Below are 23761 nucleotides of genomic sequence, written 5' to 3' on the forward strand. Positions count from 1 at the left end.
ATGTGATTAGATTACAGTAGTAATTAGTGTTGTCAGTGTGGTGCAGTGGAATAGAAGTTTGACTTGGACAGGATCTAGATTCATGGCCCTCGTCAGCTATGAAGCTCACTGGATGATAGTGGGTTAGCCTTATTATGTTCTTGTAGTTACTATCTTTCTGTCTAACCTGCTTCACAGGGTTGTTGAGAGGATAAAATGGATCACAGCCTTATCTTCTTCTTTGAACCCTTTGGGGTGAGACACCAGTGTAATAATAATTACATGTCAGTGGACAGTTGTGTGTTGTGCAGAAAGAATTAAATGGTTTTTAGTGTACCAAACCACAGGTCTGTGTACAGTCTTGTCCATGTCAAACCAGATGACGTGCTTTATGTTTCTCTCTTGAGGAAAACATACAGCTCAGTAGTAGAGTACAGTACATGCTTTAGCTGTAGAGGATCTTACATTCACTATCTGGAGAAAGAATTTCAAATTAGAAGGAACTCAGGGCCAAGCTACATGCATTGTCAGGAGGGCCTTTATCAGATCTCTCCCTTCTTTCAAAGGTAATAATAGCCACAGGAGGGAAATATACTTGGAGCCATGGTACTGGGTGAATCCCTTGCCCCAAGTAGTGGGATTGGAGTGTCTATTTGCCCCCCTTCTAGAGCAAATAATAGCTTGGCGTGGGATTAAGATTGGGAAAATGGCACAGGGTTTGTCACTTCCCTAGTGATATGTGTACTATCGGTTTTCTGCAGCAGGACAAATAGGAGCTCTGGAGAAGGTCAATTCAAATAAGGCATAGCATATGTGTGTTCCTCTTTCCCTCACTCATTTAGCAAAGCAAAATACAGTACAAGATCCATTCAGTGATCTCTGGCATGTATATCATATCAGCCTACCTTGAGCCTTAGAGAGCTGCTGTCAGTCAGAGTAAAGAATACTGACTAGTACTCTTCAGTCTGTACATGGCAGATTCATATATTTTCTTCAACGCTTGGACCAGCTACGTGTGTGTGTGTGTGTGTGTGTGTGTGTGTGTGTGTGTGTGTTGAAGCAGCTGTACCTCTAATTGTTAATGTTTTAGTGGATGCATGCTGTGTGTCTGTAACATGCACCTATCAGAATAAAGCTGCTGATGTGGCCCTGAGCACTTAATGTTGCACTTAGCAAAGGCAAGAGAAAACAGGTTTAAAATAATCAAATAGAAGTAGTTTGAAAGCAAAGGATAAAAATGGTGGTGGGTACATTGTCATATACTAGATTCTTTTTTTAAAAAAACACCTTGATATGACACATAAATTGGAGGTTTAAGCATATTGGCTATTAATATTGGATAAACACTTTTGCATTTTATTGTCACTAAAAATGAATTCTATGAAAGTGTTTGCTAAAATCAGTTTCAAAGGTTCCATTACACCCCTGCTCTGACTAAACCTGCAGTCCCATGAACAGCTGAAAGCCCCACTGATCAAAGTGAAACTTAATTATGAGTAAACATACTTAGGATTGCACTGTTTGAAACAGGACTTAGGATGGAGCTGTACAAAAAGGATTCTCAGAGGCTTTGATTAAGACACATTGGAGAAAGTAAAGCAATCTGGGACACTGCTGAGAGGCACTGAACCTGCTCCTTGTTCCAAGGAGTGGTTACTATGATTCTGTTAAACCTGTGAATAGATTTTGTGTGTGTGTCCCACAGTGCTTTGGTAAGAAAGTGAAATAAAGACATATTTGGAGTACCACTTGCATGTGTCCTTCTGTATACTACCACCTCTATTGATACCACCTGCTGTTGATAGACAATAGATATATAAAGGAAAAATAACCAGAGCTGAGTCGAAACAGAGGTAGCATCATAGACATTTTTTATTCTGTGCAGTCAGCACCCCACCCCCCTGAAAAATTGTTTGCACCCCTTTCAAGAGAGGGTGTGTAAGTTTCCCCAAGAGAGCAAGAAGAGGGAATGTTCTCTAAATCAATTCATTTGTGTATATTTAGCTGCGGCAGAATGGGGATGTACATTTGGAGCGACATCACTATTCTTCTGTTGCAGCTACTCATGCATAACTATGCATGACTAAAGCTGGATCAGAGCAAAAGTCTTGCTGTGCAGTGCTGACAGCAACACAGGGAGAGTTGGCCCAGTTGGCTCAATAACAAAGATGCAGTTTCTCTTGCCACTTTCACTTAGACCTCGGTGACAATATCACATAGCCATATCTGCTTACACAGTGACATAGTGCCACCCAGTTCCCCAGTGTGATTGGCTTGGATCATGTTTTGAGAGATGTCCTAAAATAGGCTGAAACAGCAGCATATTGGGACTGAAATGGGTGTAAAAAACAGTGTGGACTTTTGAAGAGCTTTTCACATACCTCAACAGGTCACTTTTATTCTTTATGAGGGTTCAAATATAAACATTCGTTGCAGTGCTAGAAAAATTAGACGTGTAAATGAATGAACAAAGAAGGATTCCTGTGTGGAAAAAATCCATTGTGCTAATAAACTTCTAAAACTGACCATGTTAACAGTTGCATTATCCCTTTGTGATTTGCACTAGCTGCCAAATAGTTTCTGGGCTCAATTCAAGGCGCTGATATAAAACCTTTAAAGCATTTAGCTTGGGACCTGGATGACTCAAGAACTGCCCTTTTTCTGCATGCTCCAAGCATCAGCACATGTAAAAGTGTTCCCAAGAGAGCTCCAGATCACACAACCTCAAGAGGTGCCAGCTAGATAAAAGGTGTGGTGTATTGAGTCCCATCATTCTGTTCCTTCTTGTGTCTGGTAAAGTTATGGCTTTTTAATAAGGCTGTTGACTGATTAAATAACTTCCACACTAGCTTAGGCAGTGTTTCTTTTAATGACTTACGGATTTGCTAATTTGGTTATTGTATTGAGCTTAGTTTATTTTATCTGTTGGCTGCCTTTACATAAATAAAGCAGGTTTTTTAAAATGAATATTTAAAAAATACAGTGACCTAGTTCATATGTAATCCAAACAGGCTAACATGCAGATTCTGGGAGATCAGACTGCTTTTCTCCTCCTCCTGTCCTGCTGCCGCCTTGCTGCTATGAGCTAAGCCATAGTTTGGCATAGCACTGAATCTGAATCAGTGCTCGTTGTTTACACCACTCCAGACAAACCATGAACTGTAAACAAGGTTTGTTCTAAGATTTACAGTTTGTGATTTGTCATCGGGGCATAAACCACAAGTCTGGTTTCAGTTGTAACACTTAGCCAAACTTTAACTTAGTTCATAGCAGAGCAGTGGCAGCAGGACTGCAGAAGGAATAAATCAGCTGTAAGCCATAGTTTGACTCAACATTAAGAGTGAACCAGGCCATTATATTGTCCAGTTCCATTTGTATATGCAACCTTAGTGACAGGAAGCTGAATACAAAACTAATTTTGTTGAATACATAATCATTTTATGATTGCAATTTCATTGCTTGAATTTAAAACTAGGTGCTGGGATCATGCAATTAGAACCATTCAGTTAGTTCATGAGCCAATACTGCAGAAGTTGAGGCTTCTTTGAGAAGCATATTTCTGACATGGCATGGGGGATGCTTGAAGAAGAAATAGTATAAAATCCCACTGGGTACACCCAAGGAAGCTCTTAGGTATTCCATAGCAGTTCGTAAATGACTTGTTTCAAATGTTGCAGTGGCTCATTGTGCCAAAGTTCCTTACCACTAGCCTCTTGAAGGTAGAAAGCTATACAAGCTGAGGTCCTTCACCAATTACAATACAGTCACTGTGTTTATGTGATTATGCAACCTTACCATCTGTTTTGCATAAGTAAAATGAGTAGATTATTGAAGGCCAGGATTATTACCAAAATCAGAAATGCAACAGAGATTTCTTTTATTATTATTATTATTATTATTATTATTATTAATTACTTTCCCAAATATAACCATGTTTATCTATGTATGCTTTTGATACACTTGCTAGATTATCCTTTAAATTGTGTGACTCCATGTGGGTTGAATGAACAAGTAGAAATAAGTTATACATCATCATCATGATCTGGCTTCTATGCCTTGGACAGAATACAGTTGTACATCCATCATCTTTTCACAATTTATAAACTGTACAAATATTAGAAAAACCGTATTTCATATGCCATATTTTTCTGTGTATAAGACGCCCCCATGTATAAGACACCCCCTACTTTTGGGGACCCCAAATTTAGAAAATGGGCATATGCATTATCCATGTATAAAACGGCCCCATATTTTTAACATTATTTTAAAGTAAAAAAAAACCCTAGTCTTACACACAGAAAAGTACAGTACAGTGGTACCTCTGGATGCAAACGGGATCTGTTCCAGAGCCCCATTCGCATCATGAGCAGAACACAACCCGCATCTGCGCGGGTCGCAATTCGCCGCTTCTGCACATGCGCGTGACATCATTTTGAGCGTCTGCACATGCACGAGCGGCGAAACCCAGAAGTTACCCTTTCTGGTACTTCTGGGTTGCCGCAGGATGTCACCTGAAAAGATTTAACCCAAAGCGTCTTTAACCCAAGGTATGACTGTACTTCGCTTTTCAGACTTAATCTTTGGTCTGCTTCTGGTTCAGTGAAGGAGGGCTCTCTTAATTCCATAATTTTTGCAAGCCACAAAACTGTTACAAATGACTTCTACAGCCTCTTCATCATTTGTAGTATTGGTTTACTGAAATTGGTTTTAGATTATGTAGCCTCTAACAAGGGCTTTCCAGTATGTGCTTCTAATGATACTTTGGCTGCCTTATCTTTTATTATTTACATGGTTAGTACATTCATCTGTAGTGGTCATCTGTCTAACCTGCTCAGTCACTGGGCCAATTCGCTTACTGAAAAAAGGGGCTCCTTGAGTTGTATGGATTTTCCCCCTTACATCAGTAGGTAAGTTAATTAGAATTATAAGCCACAAAAATGAAGTGATCTTCCAGAAAACTCATTTCAGTATGGTATACTACTTTGTGCTTCCTCTTTGTTGTAGCAAGTGCAATTATTTGAGCATATGAACTCCAGCTAATAGCTTATTTAAACTTTTTTTGGTCCTTCAAAAAAGTTTTTGTCAAGCATTATGTAATAATCACTAAATTGTCATATTATTTTTCATTACCAGTACAGCTTTTTGCTCATGGTGATTCTTACGGTAGCTGCAATTGTGTCTGTTTATACATGCAGCTACTTCACTTCCTCCCTCCATCTCCAAACACAGAAGTACTCAAAGCAGATGACATAATAAAGAAATGGCCAATGAAACAACATCAGTTTATGAATGAATGAGCAGAAAAACTGAGAGCCAGGACTAAGCAAAAAGAAAAAAGAGGCAGCACCTAAATTAAGTACCCAGTGGAAAATAATAGTGTTCAAGAGGTGATAGAATACTAGGAGATGCAAGACAGAAAGTCCTGCATTTCAGGGCTTTTTGTACCTCTCAACCAGCCATATCTCAGAAGGCAACATGATGTTCAGAATGGCCTCATCAGGTGTGAAGAAAAGCAGTCCATTAGATATTGTGGTCCTAAGCTGTTATGCCGTTATCACCCTTAAATCCCATATTTCACAAATAAATAAAAATAATGTGTTAGGAATGACCTCCATTATCTTCAAACAAAAATTCATGGTAAAACAAATGTTCAAAAAAATCAGTTCAGAATTTTAGACACTTGCTTTGAAAACAAGATGTTTTATGCTTTTATGTTTCAAACAAGTTCAGGATGCAAATGTAATGTGTGAGCAGTTACAAGTAGGTAGCATGTAGAAGAACAGGGTAGTATTTATGAAGTTAAGGTAAATTTCAGTTTTAAAGTAAAAAGAGGTTATACTTGATTAGCAGTAAAGTGGTATAGGGTCTGAGAGGCATGAAATATAACTATCTGGTTTTAGGCTGCATTATCTGCATCATTATTTGTTACCTGATTTTAGTAAGGACAACAACAAAACTATCTAAACTTTTAGGAAACTAACATTCTGTATAAATGTTAAATGAAATATACTGTGGCTATGCAATTATATGGTTTCACATTAGATTACCACAGAATCAAATCTGATCATCTTTAAAACAGTATCCAGGGCCACAATAAATATTTCTGTGCATTGTTATTTTTATTGATAAGAGGTGACCCAGCCTTCATTACATAGACTTCATTTGCAAATCTGGTTTTATAGATCAGCTTGTTTCGAAGCCAGTGATCTTCTCTCAATAATATACTTCATTTTTGTTAACGTGTTCCACCATGTCAACAGAACATTAGTGGCTTATATTTAACTTTCAAAGAGATGATGGTAAAAGCTAACATTTTTTTCTATTTATGGTTATTATTTTCTTTAAAGCGTACAGGAAAATTGCAAAATTTATTTGAAATAGTGCTTTCTAACTCCATTGAACCTACTTCTGTGAGCATATCATTCCTTCCCCTCCATTGGATCTTTGTTAGTTCCTACCAGTTCAGAATATCAACTTTAAATTCTCTTTACATTTTTTGATATCTGTCCAGAATGCAATGTACATATGGAACAACTTACTTAGGACAACTAAGTTGTGGTTTACTAAAGTGGCTTGTTTCAGCAAACCATAGATAAATTACCAACGGTATGCATTCTGAAAATAATGTTGTTAAACTGTGGTCAAAATGGAGGTGAAAGCTTCACAAATCCTCCTCACGGATGCATTGGAAATCGTACAAGCCTATGGGGAGACTAGGCTCTGCTCCACTTGTTCCCGTTAAGTTAGTGGTAATGGGGAACATTTAGTCATCCAGATGTTGTTAGACTCTAACACACATCCACTGTAGCCAGCAAGTAGTAGTCAAGAATTATGAGAGTTATATTCTGGCAGGTAGCAGGTTCCCCATCCCTATATTATGGTAAACCATGGTTTATCATGATGCCAGAATGAGCAAATGTGGTATGATTTCAAAATCTCCAAATTTTGTCCATTTCAGTGGGGTAATTATGCAGGAAATACTGTTGAAGGCGAAAAAGAGGCACTGGCCTTTCCCTTTGATTTTTTTTTTTTAATGTGACAGTATAATAGCAGTGAGGGCAGATTTTAAATGATCCATATGTTACTATATATGCCAACTTGATCTGATCACCTGTTAATTAGGGGAACATCTCTTCCTTCTTCAAAAGTGTTCCAATTTTTGCATGCGAATGAAGACTGACTGTGATCTTTTTATGCTGGGTTCTCCAATAGCTAGTTTCGCGCGCGCACACACACACACACACACACACACACATTCAGTCTACAAAAATGAGATTTAAACTAGGTTGGTTTGTGGCTTGCTGTGGCCATATAGACTGCCCTGATAAGGTGAAACTTTCTACAAGCTTATCCCCCCCTAGATTTTAGTTCCTGAGCTATAAGTTTTTTACAGGATTTACTCCATGAGAAATACAATAACTTTCTGTAGTGCTGGAAACTTCCAGGGAATATTTTCATGGGGGACTACATTTGCCATTTCTCGGAGCAGAAATGGCAGTTTTATTACGTTTCTTCTTTAGCTGTCTTGGTAGTGGGTTCAGAGACCATGCATCGTTGCTCAGACTTTAATTAGGAATAGAAAGGAGTTCTGAGCTCTTAAAGGTATATTACTAAAGGCATTCAATGTCTGATCCACATATGTAGCAGGCTGCACAGTGGATATAGGCCAGGTTAGACACAGTTCAGATGAGTGTAAGCCTTGTTTTACAACCAACTAGAAAACATACCATTGCTCCCAGTTAGAAGTTAGAATTATACCACTTGTTTCCAATGTATCTAACAGCGGTATCTGTCCATGTAGTAACACTTTGCTGTGGAACCTTTTCAAATGCATTAATCCCAAGACTAAACAAGATGTGATATTTATAATGTGTTTTGACTTTGTGTGCAAGCCAGACCACTTGACTGACGTCTAGTTTGGACCTTTGGCTCTTAACTGCATATTTAAACAAAAACATTGAATTATTTTAGCTGAACTTTAGTTGTCAATATACTGAATTAGTGAGATCAAACTTAGATGAAGTAGAAATCTAATTTTAGTTAAATCAAGGCAATATCCTGCAGTTCTATAGCCTATAAATGGAGTCTTGCCATGCCCCAGTTCCCTAACTCACTATGATATGCCATTTTCTATTAGTGTAGTTTTTCACAGAAGGAAGGATCATCACTTTGAAAAGGGAAGAAAAATATCCTACACATGCTTATTTAAACTTTTACCTGCCATTAGTTAGTTTGACTTATCTGAACCTGCCTCAGAATCTCGATGAAAGAGGGTTGCCTTGTGTAGTTCTGCCTCATTATCTCCTCTGAAACATTTTTACAGCCACATTAGAGTAGCATACAATATCTGAGTCAAATGTAGGCCAGAATTTCAAGATGTGGATAATTTTTGATGTCACTTTTTAATTATATTGATATTAAGACTGGTATCATTTCTTAAGGCCTATCTTTCTCCCTTAAAACATTTCTGATTCTTCCAGCTGGCAGTTTTAAAATTATATGAGCTACAGTCCATGGTACATAATGAGCTTATAAGGCTGCTTAACTCTTTAGTTTTCACTACTTCTTTAAAAGTCAACCACCTACATTGTACGTATGTGAGTTTTGTTGTCCCTTGTTCAAGTGTATGCAGATTCTTCTTGCCTGCCTGCCTGCATCAGATGGAAACCAGCCTTTGATTGCTTGAAAGTAAATCCAGGAGCTCTTGGAGGAAACTGATTTTCTAGATCCATTTCCATCAGAATTTAGGCCTGGTTTTGGCACAAAAAGTGTTTTGGTCGCCCTGTACAATGACTTCTGTTGGGAGAGAGACAGGAAAAAAATTGTCCTTGTTAATTTGCCTTGACCTCTCAGCAGCTTTTGATACCATCCATTATGATATCCTAGAGCAGCTGTCCAAGTTAGGGGTGGGTGGCACTACTTTGTGGTGGTTCCAGTTCTACTTGGATGGTCATTTCCAGAGGGTGATGCTTGAGCAGTGTTCTTCCACCCTGGGAAGACTTCAGTGTGATGTTCCTCATGCTTCAAGTTTAATATGTATATGAAATCACTGAGTGGAGTCATCTGGAGTATTGGAGTATGTTGTCAACAATATGGGGATGACACACAGCCCTACTTCTCCTTTACAACTGCAGGTGTGGCAGTGGTTGTGCAGGGCTGTTGTATTGGCTCTGTAATGGATAAGATGAGAACTAAGAAACTGAAGCTCAATCCAGACTGAGTTAATGTTTGTGGGTGGTTCCCTAGATGGATAGAAGGTAGCCAGTGTTAGAAACTGGGATAGAAAAACTAGGAGCCAAGTGGCTGCTGGGAACTGGGTTGTGGGTGCCAAAACAGAATGTCTAGTCACCATTGTGGGGGGTCGGCAACACTTTTTATTTATTATTTTGGTAAGCAGGAACTAATACACAATTCAAATAAGTGTCACATTGTTAATATCATATTTTTAGCAGAAATTGTTAATACATGTTTAATTTGGTGTTTACAATAAAAATATTGGTTCCATACTTCAGTTTTCAAAACACTCTACTTTTTGTTGTTAAACTCCTTAACATGTTGTCTACCGTTAACATATATTTTGAGGCTTCAAAGCACATACATATCAGTAATCCTTGAGTGTTGGCCAGGCTCAAAAAATGGCACCCAGACTTTTTGAGGTGCTCGCAAATGGAGAATCTTTAGGTGCAAAATGCGCCTGGCGCATTGCTAATTTCGAACCCTGGAGGTAGCCTGCTCTTCATGGGATTATACTCCCTCTGAAGGAGCTGGTATGCACCTTGGGGTTCCTTCTCAATCCATTGCTGTTGCTTAAGGCTCAGTTGGCCTCAGTTGTGTGGAGTGCCTTCCATCACCTTCAGCTGGTGGCCTACCCGCAGCCCCTTTCTGGACTGTTGTCTATGCTCTGGTAACGTCTAGGTTAGATTACTGCAATATGTTATATGTGGGGCTGCCTCTGAAGATGGTTCAGAAGCGTCAGCTGGTGCAGAATTCAGCCAGGTTGCTCACCAAACCATTTGAGCATGTAACATTACTGTTGGCCCGACCACACTGGCAGCCAGTTGGTTTCTAGGTCCAATTCAAAGTGCTGGTTTTGACCTACAAACCCTTAAGCAGCTCAGGACCAAAATACCTGAAGGACATCCTTTCCTTATGTGAACTGGCCCAGACCCTGCAATTATCATCTGAGACCCTTCTTCATGTTCCCGTCTGCAAGAGGTATGAAGGGTGAAAACACAAGTGTGAACCTTTGTTGTAGTGGCTCCACACTTACAGAGTGCTCTCCTCAGGGAGGCATTCCTGACATTTTCATTAGATATCTTTAGGGGCCAGGCAAAAACATTCTTCTTCTCCCAGGCCTTTGGCTAATTAAACAACCTATTTTTTTCTAAACTGTGGAGGTGGGAGTTATTGGAGGGTTTTGGTATGTAGTTTACGTGTTTTGTAAACTGCCCTGTGATTTTTGGATAAAGGGCAATAATAGAAATTTAATTGATAATAATGATAATCTGCTTTCTGTTTCTAAAACAAAACAAACCCATGTCTATATGGATATGTGAAGAATATCATAACTTGTAAGTGGCAGCAAGTTACGAAACATTCAAATAACATAATTTTAAATAAAAGGGACCTGTCTGTGAAGTACTCTACAAGTGGCAATTATAATATAAGAACAGAAATAACATCGTGCTGCAAAGTAAGCTTAAACAGAAATCTATATAAAATCAAAGCATATCTGAAATAAGGAAGGAACTAAACAGGCAATGTCCTGGCAACTGCTAGTACTTAAGGGTCTAAAACTGATAACTTTTTTTAAGGAGTATGCATGGCTTCCTTTACCTAAATGTTTTGAGATTGTCAACCACCTGGACTGGATAAGAATAAAAGAACTGAAATTAAATCTGGATGAGAGGTGCTTTTGGTTAGAAGGCATATCGGCCTGTACTGGAAAGGATTGTATTCTACTTACAATACCAGGTTCATAGCTTAGGAGTACTCCTGGATCTAGTCTTGTTATTTGCTGCTCAGATGTCAGGAGAGTTTCTGTCCAGCTTTGGCTGGTGTCCCAATCCATTCCTAGTCCTGGTCATACATGCATACATTTTGACTGGGGCTAGTGGTCTGTCAGCTGCACTGGCTTCTATTCTGTTTTGACTGCAGTTCAAGATGCTGGTTATTTTGTAGAAAACCCTAAGTAGCTTGAAACCAAGCTGCTCGAAGCAATGTCTCCTCTTATGTGAATCTGCCCTGTTCTTTAAGATCAGCTGTTGAGACCCTCTTTTGTGTACCATTGCCTTTTAAGGCAAGAACTTTCTCGGGGGTGGCACCCTGTAAGCAGAATCCTGTCCCAAGAGGTTGGGCAATCTTCTCTATTTGGGTTCTGCTGGCACACACTTTTTATTCTGCAGCTGCTGCTTATGGCACTGATTGTATTCTTTGTTTTATGCTACTATTTTTAGTTACTAATTAGAGTTATATAGGTAGAGATTATGGTTACTTTTATGCTTGCATTGTATCTGTAAACTGCACTGAGCAACTCCTTTATTCAGGGGGAAGGGGTGTGACTTTTAAAAAATAGATGCGTTTATTAACAAACCCTTCCCTTTATTTGGGAGGTCATAGCTTAAGGAATTGGTGAAGAATCTGGTTGAAGTTTGTTGAAGATTGGTAGCTTGGTGATGAAGTTGAAGTTGAAATTATAAATGCAGATTTCTGTTAGGTCATAAGAATGAATATTGTTATGAATTGCAGAGGGGGGTCAGTATGAGTGATACCCTGGGTCCCTTGCAGTTGTTGGGATCATGTATCTGTGAGAGTGGGATGTTTAAGAGGAAGCTTGCCAAAGCAGTTCCTTTGTCAAACTAATAGCTTTGGCTGGCTTGTTAAGCATATCCAAAGAAATTGTCCTGTGCCATAGAAACAAATGGATGGGCCTTTCTCCATCCACATTATCTGGCTGATAGGTAGAAGAACAATAGCCAGAGTTGTTATTTGTGTAAGCTGAAAAGCTTGGAGACTAAGTTGGAGAACAGATATGCCTTCCTCTATGCTGGATTTTGTGGTTCCACTTGAAACCTAATGGAGAAGCAAGATCTGTTAGACTAGTCTTAATGCTTGAGCCCCTCCATCCTATGTGCAGGTTGCATGTATGTGTAAATAAAACCATATACCCTAAAGACACCAGAGTCTTTGCTGACCTTCATTGGAAGGTAACGGAACCTTGAGTAAAGTGCAGGCACTCCTGGAGTCTTACTTCTTGTAGTTTGAGGTGGTGCCTAACAGTATTTTCAATTTTCACATTCCTTTCTAGCTTGGATCAAGAGCAGTAAGCTGTTAGCAATGTCAGACTTCTACTCGCCAAGTGGAACTATGGGTTTGATCCAGGCTAACTTGGTTACATTTGGATCACATTGATATCTACAAGGCTTAAATCATGATTAATCCTGTTAAGATCAATGTGACAAATTAAAGTTCAACTAAATTTGTTCAGATCCAGTCCCATGTATTTGAAAAGCTGTCTGACAAATACATTTACATAAAATAAGTAGATTTAATTGCTTAAAGAAACCTATTAAATTTTACCATTTTTTTCTAGGTTTAACTACAGATCAACACATCATCTTGCGTCACATGGATTTTATGAATTCCTAAACTGGTTTGACGAAAGAGCATGGTATCCACTAGGAAGAATAGTAGGTGGGACTGTAAGTACCAGAAAATGTAATCAAGTTTTAAGAAAATGTCCATTTATAAATGAATACTGTTACTTCCATTCCATGTTTTACTTTGAGTTTTTAACTCCATTTATATCAGATTTTAAAATTTCAAGTACAGCAAGTATGTAAAAAATAAGCTGTTTTTCAATTAAATTTAAAGTGTTCATATTTATATTTATAATCTCAGTATTGAATCATGACCATCTAGCAGGACCAGGATCTGGGAGATCCAGATTCGAATCCCTACTCAGTCATGAAGCTCACTGGGTGGCGTTAGGCCAGTCACAACCCCTTACCCTCCCTCACAGGGTCGTCGTAGGGATTAACTGAGGTGGGGAGTGAACCATGTGCTCCTTGGAGAAAAAGGTGGGATATAAATGTAATAAGCTCTTCTGCTTACCTGCTTAAGAAAGCTGGAGGGGCCAGCCAGATGGAGATGTCAATCACCAACCTGGCATCCAGAAATCTCCACATATTTCAGTTGAACCTGCGCTAGTCACATAATGTACTTGGTGAATTTCTAACTCTGGACAGAATAGTCCCTAGGACAGTTCAATTTTAGAACTGTAGTATAGATAGCTTTTATAAGAGAAAGGTATTAGTGAGCTGTGTACGCAGAACAAAAGCTTGTAGTTGAAAAACATTCATATGAGAAAATGTTCTTGCAAACAAAAGATTCAACTTCTATGTTTTTCATGATAGGGTTGTGGTAGAATATAATTGCTGTTGTACTGCAGAAATGTTTTGCATGAACCATCTCTGATGGATATAGATGTGTCCTTGAACACCAGTTAGCTCCTTTTTCAATCTAAGAAGTGCTGTTTGAGTAGATTTACAAGATGCTAGTCAATAAAACGAATCCTTGCGCATTTGATCAATAAAACATTTAATGAAATCAATTTGTTCCTCTTTTTTAAAATCCTGATTTTTCTGTTCTAATTTGAATTATTATATCATAAAGCATAGCTCTGCCAATTTTAGCAGCAAACCGTGTCAATATTGCTTGATGTGGTTGTGTAATAGTTTTGGGTAACTCAGTTTAGCTTTATATTAGGGTGCTTTCCCTTAGTACGTATAACTTACACCATAAACTTTCAAAATCAGAAGTACTATTTCTGAAATAAACTATTTGATGCTTTCTGCTGTGGTTTCAGCAAATGAAATTCAGTAAATAAGTGATAGCTATATTACTTTTGGCAACCCTGAGGAAGGGCTGTAGCTCAGCAGAACACCCACCTTGCATGCAGAAAGTCCCAGATTCAACCCCCAGCATCTCTAGGTAGGGCTAGGAACATCCCCTGTCTGAACCTCTGGAGAGCTACTGCCAGTTGTGTAGACAGTAATAAGTTAGATGAACCAATGACCTGACTTGGTGTAAGAAGTTGTTGTTGTTGTTGTTGTTGTTGTTGTTAATATTAATAAATTATTATTTATTATTTGTACCCCACACATCTGGCTGGGTTTCCCCAGCCACTCTGGGCTACTTCCAACAAAATATTAAAATACAATAGTCTGTTAAACATTAAAAGCTTCCCTAAACAGGGCTGCCTTCAGATGTCTTCTAAAAGTCTGGTAGTTGTTTTTCTCTTTGACATCTGGTGGGAGGGCGTTCCACAGGGCGGGTGCCACTACCGAGAAGGCCCTCTGCCTGGTTCCCTGTAACTTGGCTTCTTGCAGCGAGGAAACTGCTAGAAGGCTCTCAGAGCTGGACCTCAGTGTCCAGGCTGAACGATGGGGGTGGAGACGCTCCTTCAGGTATCCTGGGCCGAGGCCGTTTAGGGTTCTAAAGGTCAGCACCAAAACTTTGAATTCTGCTCGGAAACGTACTGGGAGCCAATGTAGGTCTTTTAAGACTGATGTTATGTGGTCTCGGCAGCCACTCCCAGTCACCAGTCTAGCTGCCGCATTCTCAATTAGTTGTAGTTTCCAGGTCACCTTCAAAGGTAGCCCCACATAGAGTGCATTGTACTAGTCCAAGCGAGAGATAACTAGAACATGCACCACTCTGGCAAGACCGTCCACAGGCAGATAGGGTCTCAGCCTGCGCACCAGATGGAGCTGGTAAACAGCTGCCGTGGACACAGAATTGACCTGCACCTCCATGGACAGCTGTGAGTCCAAGATGACTCCCAGGCTGCACACCTGGTCCTCAGGACTCCTACACACCTGCCTGCCTTCTGTCCCCCCAAAACAGTACTTCTGTCAGGATTCAACCTCAATCTGTTAGCCTCCAACCACCTCCAGACACTCACAGAGGACCTTCACCAGTTCTGATTTGAAAGAGAGATAGAGCTGGGTATCATCCACATACTGATGAACGCTCAGCCCAAACCCCCTGATGATCTCTCCCAGCTTCCTATGTTCCTATTTGCCAGCTATCATATCTCATGGCCTTCTTTTAGGCAATTCAAGATGTACAAACATTTAATGAGGTATGTTCTTTTTTTAAAAAAAGTGTCTGAAAGAATACAGGCCATCTGTGGTAGGATCCTTAGAAATACCCCCTTTAAAATATTTGCATGAATAGTCTCTCTGCTCCCCACCCCCAATCTTTTTGTTTCCCCCTGTTGAGGCTACTTTTGAGATTGCTTCTCTTGTTTATCTTGTACCCTTTTCCCTAGCTGCTGCTGGATTCATTTAGCTGGATAGGGTTTAATGCTCCAGATTTTCTAGTTAATGGCCTGTGTGCTTTTTGAACATTAGCTTTATGCTCATTTGGATTTTAAATACAATTAGATCCATACAGGCGGTGTTGAGAAAAATCCTGGGCCCGCCCTCATAAAATATGAGTTTTTTGCTTGCAATCTAGATTAAGCAGGTGTCTTTAGTTGTGTTCCTTAGTCGTCCTTGAAACCCTTAATTGTATACCATATTATGTGTTGTTTTATAATATTAAAGCTAATTCAATGCAGATACTGAAAAATATATCTGTATGTTCAATTGTTACTGAAGAAAATGTTAATGAAAATGTGTGTGTGTGTGTGTGTGTGTGTGTGTGTGTGTGTGTATTAAAAAGACGTTTGGCTCTGGCAATAGCTTGGTTTTATATGGGTTGTGGAAATAACAATCTCTTCTGCATGTGGATTACATTAATATATTTTAAGTCTTTCTATAACATTGATTCAAATAGAAGAAAAATGAATTTTTCGTCTGCAATTTGGTAAATCACTTTTCCACTCTCTCTCTCCTAGGTCTACCCAGGGCTGATGGTGACAGCTGGCCTTATACATTGGATTTTAAATATGCTTAACATAACTGTCCATATAAGAGATGTATGCGTGTTCCTAGCACCAGTTTTTAGCGGCCTTACATCAATTTCTACTTTCCTGCTCACCAGAGAACTGTGGAACCAGGGAGCAGGGCTTCTAGCTGCTTGCTTTATTGCGATAGTACCAGGTTACATATCACGATCAGTTGCAGGATCTTTTGACAATGAAGGGATAGCTATTTTTGCACTGCAGTTCACATACTACTTGTGGGTAAGTAACAACTCATGCTTCATAATTTTTATCTCACTGTCTTTTAGTATTTTGAATCTGTGTTGTTTCTGCCTTTTAAATTGGCTTTGATTTTAGATTTCTTCAATCGGGTACTCACAAGAAAGCAACGATTTAAAAATTTGAGGGCCTTTTTCGCTTATGCTATAATTACTCTCTTTCCAAAAGAAAAAGTTGCATTGTTATATGGTAAGCTGGTTTTGAACTGGTGAAATATTTTGTGGTCTTTAGCTAGATACGGCTTGAACACTTCCTGCATTATGTCAAACTTTTCACGTTGGTGACACACTTTTTAGACATGCATCATTTCGCAACACAGTAATTCAGTTTTACTAGCAAAAAGTAGGAGGCGCATGGGGAGTGTTCCCGTAACACACCTACACACTGCAGCCGACACAATAACGTGTCGCAACACACAGTTTGGAAAGCTTTGAACTAGAGGGATCGCAAGTATAAATTATAAGAATTCAACAGCCATAAGCATTACTTTATTATTTATTTAAAATACACCCCCCACCCTCCTATCAGGGTAGCTCAAAGCAGTCATAAACAGTAGCCATGCAAGTTTCATTTAATAGGTCATCAGCTTGAGCTGATTCATAAACCCATGTTTCTGAAATAATGTTGATGGAAGTGGCCTGAACTAAGCCAATCCAAGACCTTTATTTCCTAACCTTTGAACAGTATCCTTTGTTAAATGTTTCAGTCACAGATAGGTAGCCGTGTTGGTCTGCCATAGTCAAAATAAAAAAAAATTCCTTCCAGTAGCACCTTAAAGACCAACTAAGTTAGTTCTTGGTATGAGCTTTCGCGTGCATGCACACTTCTTCAGATTGTTAAATGTAACGTTCTTGTTAAAAGTGGTCTGATAGGGTCATGTTGACACTAATAGAGATCATAATTGGCTACATTAGAGATAGTAATGGTACATTAGTCTATTGCTTTCCCACCTGCTTGTTCTCTGCTCCTAATCTATTTTCTCCCAAGTCCCATTTCCTCCCACAGGATTCCAAACATGTGCTAACCCTCAGAGGTGTCTTGGGAGAGGTGAGGTGTAGCAGCAAAGTTATATGAGGGCATGATTAAGAACGGTCTCCTCTCCACCTCTCCCCCGTTGCTGCTTCATTCTAAATCAACTCCTGAACTGGCTTTTCCCTACAAAGCAGATTTGATCATCAGGATATCATTACTTGGAAGTTTGTGTAGTTTAGACCCTAAAATTGTATTACACTGTCTAACACATGCATGTTTAAAAGTGCAGTAGAAGTCATAATAATCAAACATTAAAAAGTTTAATAGTTAAAGTTGGTGACATTTTGCTATTGTTACAAAAATTGAGCTATACAATATAATTTAATACATAATGCAACTTTAGTATTGGTATATATAATACAAACATAACAGATAAGCTCATATAGGACTGTACCCGTGTGTGTGTGTGTGTGTGTGTGAGAGAGAGAGAGAGAGAGAGAGAGAGAAAGCGCATTAGCCATGCCCAGCTGTGGCATGAAGCCCACAGTGCATTGTGTATTGGGAAATCTTCAGTGCACGTGTGCCTGGGGAACATGTAACACCAAACAGTTGTTTAATACTGTGTCGGAAGCATATCAGTGTGGTAATGGAATGAATAATCTCTCAGTAAAGTACCTTAGTTAATTCTGATGCAAACCTTAAAGGTATATTTAGTTCAACCTCTGCTCTTAATTGTTGTTTTTTAATTTGAAAGATACATTTTTTCTTGTTTCTGCTGAGTTATAACACAAATCACCATTTGTAGGTGAAGTCTGTGAAAACTGGATCAGTCTTCTGGACCATATGCTGCTGCCTATCCTACTTTTACATGGTAAGTGGTATCCTAACTAAACTAATGTACGTAATGTGATTTATTGGAAATCATTTTTTGGCAGAACCCAAATGTGCAAGTCACATTCTTTATTTGTACACTGTAATTGCTTTCATTAATAGTATATTGGAGCAACATTTAAAGATAGAAAAAAGTCTATCAGCACTTGTCTGAAAAAACTGGCTTTATATATATGGTGGTAGGTTTGAAAAGTTTGTTTAACGGAAAATGCCTCTTCACTTTAGAGAATTGGTTTGCATTTTGTATCTTGACTGAAGTTAGTTGAAGATTTATTTTAAGCATGCCACTCGCCCAGTTTGCACCTCACATCAAAGAGTGAATGAGCAGCATAGTTGCGCACCCTATTAAAATATTCCTGCGGCATTTAGCGTATGCTCCTGCACTGAGAATGAAAGAAGCCAGAGTCATCCAAACCAAGACTCCTGGTTAGTTTCTTCCAAATAAACCATGATCTGCAAGTGATCTGCAAATCTTGGTCACCACAGGCATTTGTTTGAACAACACAATAGGCGAGATTCTGTTTATTCCGCAGTATGGCGTCAGCAAGAGAGGTGTTCTGTGGGTACCTTAGAGCAGTGTGCATCAGCACATAGCTTGTTTTAAACTTATGCCTTACTGTGGTATGTGAACTAGGTCTCTCTAATCCTAAAGACCAGATGAACTGATTTGTGCTTCTTCAAGACTATTCACTGCAAGACTTTAAAATCCAGCAGAAAGCATTTGTTCCAAAGTGGGAAATCTAAAATGTGTGGAAGCTAGAAAGATCTTCACCTGGCACTGCAATGATCTTAATGAGGGTGCCAGGTGAGTCTCATTGCGGAAGGAAGCTCTGTTTTCAGAGCGCCTCCATCAAAAATGCCCTCTGCTTAGTAACCACCCACTTCAGCTCTTAAGGGAGACGGGCAAAGAACCCAGAGAAGGGCCTCAAGTGACTTTCTCAAGATCCGAGCACATATATTTATGGAAGGAGGTAATAGTTTCAGTACTATAGCTAACACTAGTTTTTTTATTTAAAGTACTTCACCCCGGATTTTGATAGATATGCTAGATTATTAAAGAAGTTTTTTCCCCTTAAAAGTTGCTACATTTGGAAGATAACAGATACAGTGGAACCTCAGGTTGCGGACGTGATCCGTCCGGGAGGCATGTTCGCAACCCGCAGTGCCGCGTCTGCGCACGTGTGGGTCATAATTCGGCGCTTCTTCGCATGCGCAAAGCACAATTTAGCATTTCTGCGCATGCACGAGCGCTGAAACCTGGGAGTAACCCCTTCCGGTACTTCCGGGTTCGGCACGGTGCGCAATCCAAAATCACGTAATCTGAAGTGTCTGTAACCCGAGGTAGCACTGTACTTGGTTGCCATATGTGTGACCAAGTTATCAATGGTGCATAAGGTGTGGATGCTACAGATCTGTTCATACTTGGTTTGTCCACTAGTGTTAATCACTATATCCTTTCATTGTAGAGAAAAACATTGCAGTTCTTATTTTGACATTGTTGGTAAAGTGAATAATGCCTCTAAAATTAAACTAACTGGCAAATTGCTTAATTTTGCAGTCTTCTTAATTGGCATTAATGAGTTCCTGCTTGATAGTATGTCCCCCATTTTATTTACTCCTTTATTAAGTTTACAAATACATTATAATGTATTATATATAAATCACAAAAGTAGTTCTTTATGTTAATACATAATAATTCATATTAACAATAGTAAAGTGATGGTATTTATAATTTTCTGGAAAACATTTCACTGAGAGCCATGACGTAAAATCTTAACTCAGGCATACCCGGAGTAGATCCAATGAAATCAATGGACTTAATTAAGCTAGTTAAGTCCATTGAATGGGTCTACTCTGAGTACAGCTAACGTTGAAGGTCACATACAATGTGTATAATCTGCGTAAAGGACTAGTTGAGGAGGAATAAGTAAAAAATGCTTCCTGGATCTGCTTTCTACTGAAATCTTTCTGTCCTGTGGATTTTTCCTTGTGGCCTGGATTATCTTTTCTTGAAGACAAAATTTAATTCCTGTTGGTTAGTTTAATGGTTTAACAATAATATGTATAAATTAGCATTATGTTCTGGTATGTTTATTTTTCAGGTTTCTGCATGGGGTGGTTATGTTTTCATCATCAACCTTATTCCACTGCATGTATTTGTGCTCCTGTTGATGCAAAGATACAGTAGGAGGGTCTACATAGGTGAGTGTTTTGATTTGCTGAGATTGAATGAAAAGTGGGGGTTTTCCCATTCTTAATCACATTACTTCCTTTTTCAATTTAAATGACTATGAATTTAACTTAATTTAAGTGGTTACTTTTGTCTAGTTACAGGCAAAATCGTAAAATAGAATTATTAGAATTCTAATAAGGTTATTAGAATTAGTAGATTTGTTTTACTTTTTAAATCATCTTGCATTGCATTGCTTATTGCTTCTGCCATAAGGAAGCAAATTTATTTATTTCTTTATTACAAATAAATACACTTAAGGCAGCTAATAACCAGAATAATAATACTTCAAAATGAACAATGTAGTCTAAACAAAATAAAATGTACTGTAGTTTAAAAAGATAATTTAACACTGTAATCATTCATCTCAAGACAATTTTTCAGAAACGCATGCAACTTTTTTACTATTACCAGTGTGTGACAAATCTGTTTATAATGGGACTGATGAAGCTGGTAATGAATGACAGTTGATCATCCCAGTGCAATGATATCAGTCATTGTCCCTGCAAGTGGCTTTGATTCTACCCTGGGAAGGAGGCAACTAACCTCTGTCCCCAGTAGGAAGGACAAGTGTGAGAGGAGCTTTATACTAATCTTGTCTGCTTCCCTGTACAATTTGGTGTGCTGAAGCTGATGGATGCCATGTATTAGACCAGGGGTCAGCAAGCTTTTTCAGCAGGGGGCCGGTCCACTGTCCCTCAGACCATGTGGGGGGCTGGACTATATTTTGAAGAAAAAAATGAACAACTTCCTATGCCCCACAAATAACCCAGATATGCATTTTAAATAAAAGGACACATTCTACTCATGTAAAAACACGCTGATTCCCGGACCGTCCGCAGGCCGTATTTAGAAGGCGATTGGGCCAGATCTGGCCCCCGGGCCTTAGTTTGCCTACCCATGTATTAGACATTGCTAGGGCTTTTCCTTGAGTTCATATGCTCTGTTCTATCCCAGTTAATTCTGCACTTGTCACACAAATGAAGCCCTTTTAAAAAAAGGCCAACTGCACAGTGGAAAAACTGCAATTCTGCTGTGCTAAAAGGTGACATGCTACAGTGCATTGCATTCTGTAAATATGTGTTCTTCAATTGGAGATAAGTCACTGGTGTTGCCTTTTACTATTAAAAAGCAATCAGAGGCCTGTATCCAGCCTTAATGCTGGGCAGTATAGCACTAATATTGGTGATAAAACACTTCCTGCTCTTACAGCTTGCATTTTGAATACCTGACTTTATGTGATGTCAGGTGATGGACTGATGGTCACCTGACAAAAAATGGACTGAGGAGGGTATGTGATTCAGTATCTCGCCCCTGACATAAACGTTCAGGTCGGGCATTCCACATATAAGCGAGCAGCAAGAAAGAATGAGATTATGTGGGAAAGAAACCTGGTATGGTTTTCTTTTTTGCAGACACACATACAATAACAAAAAGACTAATGGGGCATGGTCTAATTTGCATCGCAATCTTGTTCAGGATCATTTGATGTTCACAGAACTTTTCCGGAATGTAAATTCTTTGCCAGAATTGGGCATATTTTATGGCTTTTGTAAATGGATGTAAACTGAGATTCTATTTGACCTACTTGGCATCATAACTACAATGCTGACTAAACTCCTGCTGACTGCTCATGCATATTTGATGCAGAGTTATTGATGTTGACATCAGTGTGACTACTTTTGAATCAGTTTAGGAATATTGCAGAAGATTTTCTGCAAGTGCTTTGCTGCAAAAGGTTACAGTGCTGAATAAAAGGGGGAAAAACCTTCATAAACAGAATAAGCTCCCTGTGATCTATTTTAGAGCAGTCTAGCGGTAAAGGTAAACATTTGCAACAGTAGTAGACAAATATTTGTCACAATTTAGAGCTTTTAAATCTAGTTTCAAATAACTTTGAGAGGATGTAAAGTACTACTTACTATATGCATTCAGAAAACTAGTTTGAATCAGAAGCAACATTGTAGGCTTAATTCTACGCATATTGACATTAAGAGTAGAATTTGGTCACGTTGAACAAAGTTGATTGTCTTTCAGTCTTTTTCTCTTTTTTTGTTTAGGACAACAGGTTTTTTGGCTTGTTACTTTTAAGCAATTTTAATGTAAACATAATTTTAAGTGATCTTTCACTATAGCTGACTTCCATACTGAAGCAGCTGGCAGAATTTCAATGTTCAAGTTTATTAGCTAGTAATTAATAACACATTTCAAGGAAAATGAACAATATAATGGAAATATCCAGACTGAATTGTAGGACTATTTATCATTCTATACTCGATGAGGATTGATCATGCCCAGTAGCTGCAGAATACTGATTATCTGTTGGAGGAGGGAAAGAAGAAATACAGTGGCTATCCTGGAACAGGGTGTGTAGGAGTCACTCTTAATGCTGCAACATCTTTTTTAGGTCCCACTTTTAATTCATATTTCATAGAAAAATGCTCAGTAGCCAATGTTATGGAAATCCAGTGGACACGAGAGAACTTCTGCTTCCTTTTCTTGCTGCGGTGTCTCCCACCTGTCTCTTCTGTACGGTCCTCCAACCCTCCAAAGCAGTTTGGGGGTGGGGAGGTACGTAGGGAAGTATAGGGGTGGCTAGTTCCATAGTGCAAGGGGAAGGCTTTTGCAAAAGCCCATTACACAAGCAGGATGACACCATGGGATGTTGCTCGCTAAGATAGCCGGTAAAATAGTAGGCACATCGTATTACTTTTCTCATATCACTGTTTTTAACTTCATATGCACATGTAATGTCCTTTGCTTGTTAAGGAAAGTAAAATTTATTCTTATACTGCTTAGAAAGACATATATGTGATGTGTTATAAATAGCAGGATTTCTACTTTCTTTTGCTCTTGTATAGTCTACATTGAATGCTGCCCCTTCCCTTCAACACTTGGCTAACATATAGCATAAATCTGATTTTCTGCTTATATGCATAAGAAAGCAACTTTTGAATTGTTCAACTGGATAACGCTTGCCGCCTTTGCATTGAAAATAAGTGGAACAAAGTAGACCCATAACTTCTTCTTTTTTCACATGGTTTTTCACATACCCATTTGTCAGAATACTTAATTAGCTGGACAGTTTTGTTAGTTATTAGCAAACGGGGTTTGCCATTGTATTATTGAGCAGCACTGAAACTGCCTTGTAGCTTAGTCCTTTCGAGTGTAGGATTGAATGTTTCATGAGGAGATAATGAATAACTAAGACATCTGGTATTATGTTTAGAAAGGTTACAGCAATCAGGATCATCTTGATAGATGGACATTGTTGTTACGGTGTATTTCCAAAAGATTCTTCTAGTGAGAACAGCCCATCCTTCAGTTTCTAACTTCTCTGAGACTGTATTCTGCCAAAGGTGTCCTCAAAAAGAAACTTGAGTGGTGGAAGATTTTCAGAAGTACTTAGTGTATTTAGGGAAGACTAGAAACGCCGTGTTTGCTGCCAAAGGACTGATAAGGGATGGTGCAGAAATCTT

The 23761-nt window shown here is 38.9% G+C and overlaps 1 protein-coding gene across 1 annotated transcript in view; it reads left to right on the forward strand.

Moving 5' to 3' along the window:
• STT3B (STT3 oligosaccharyltransferase complex catalytic subunit B) overlaps positions 1-23761 on the forward strand; it is a 44243-nt gene that overhangs the window by 2390 nt on the left and 18092 nt on the right. The window contains exons 2-5 of the mRNA XM_083468097.1: positions 12572-12680; positions 15884-16171; positions 17967-18032; positions 20155-20254. Of these exons, the coding sequence (XP_083324223.1) occupies positions 12572-12680; positions 15884-16171; positions 17967-18032; positions 20155-20254 (563 nt within the window). The remainder of the gene's footprint in view (positions 1-12571; positions 12681-15883; positions 16172-17966; positions 18033-20154; positions 20255-23761) is intronic.

The sequence above is a fragment of the Podarcis liolepis genome (assembly GCF_965112155.1).
Source record: "Podarcis liolepis genome assembly, chromosome: 12".
In the NCBI taxonomy this organism is placed as follows: domain Eukaryota; kingdom Metazoa; phylum Chordata; class Lepidosauria; order Squamata; family Lacertidae; genus Podarcis; species Podarcis liolepis.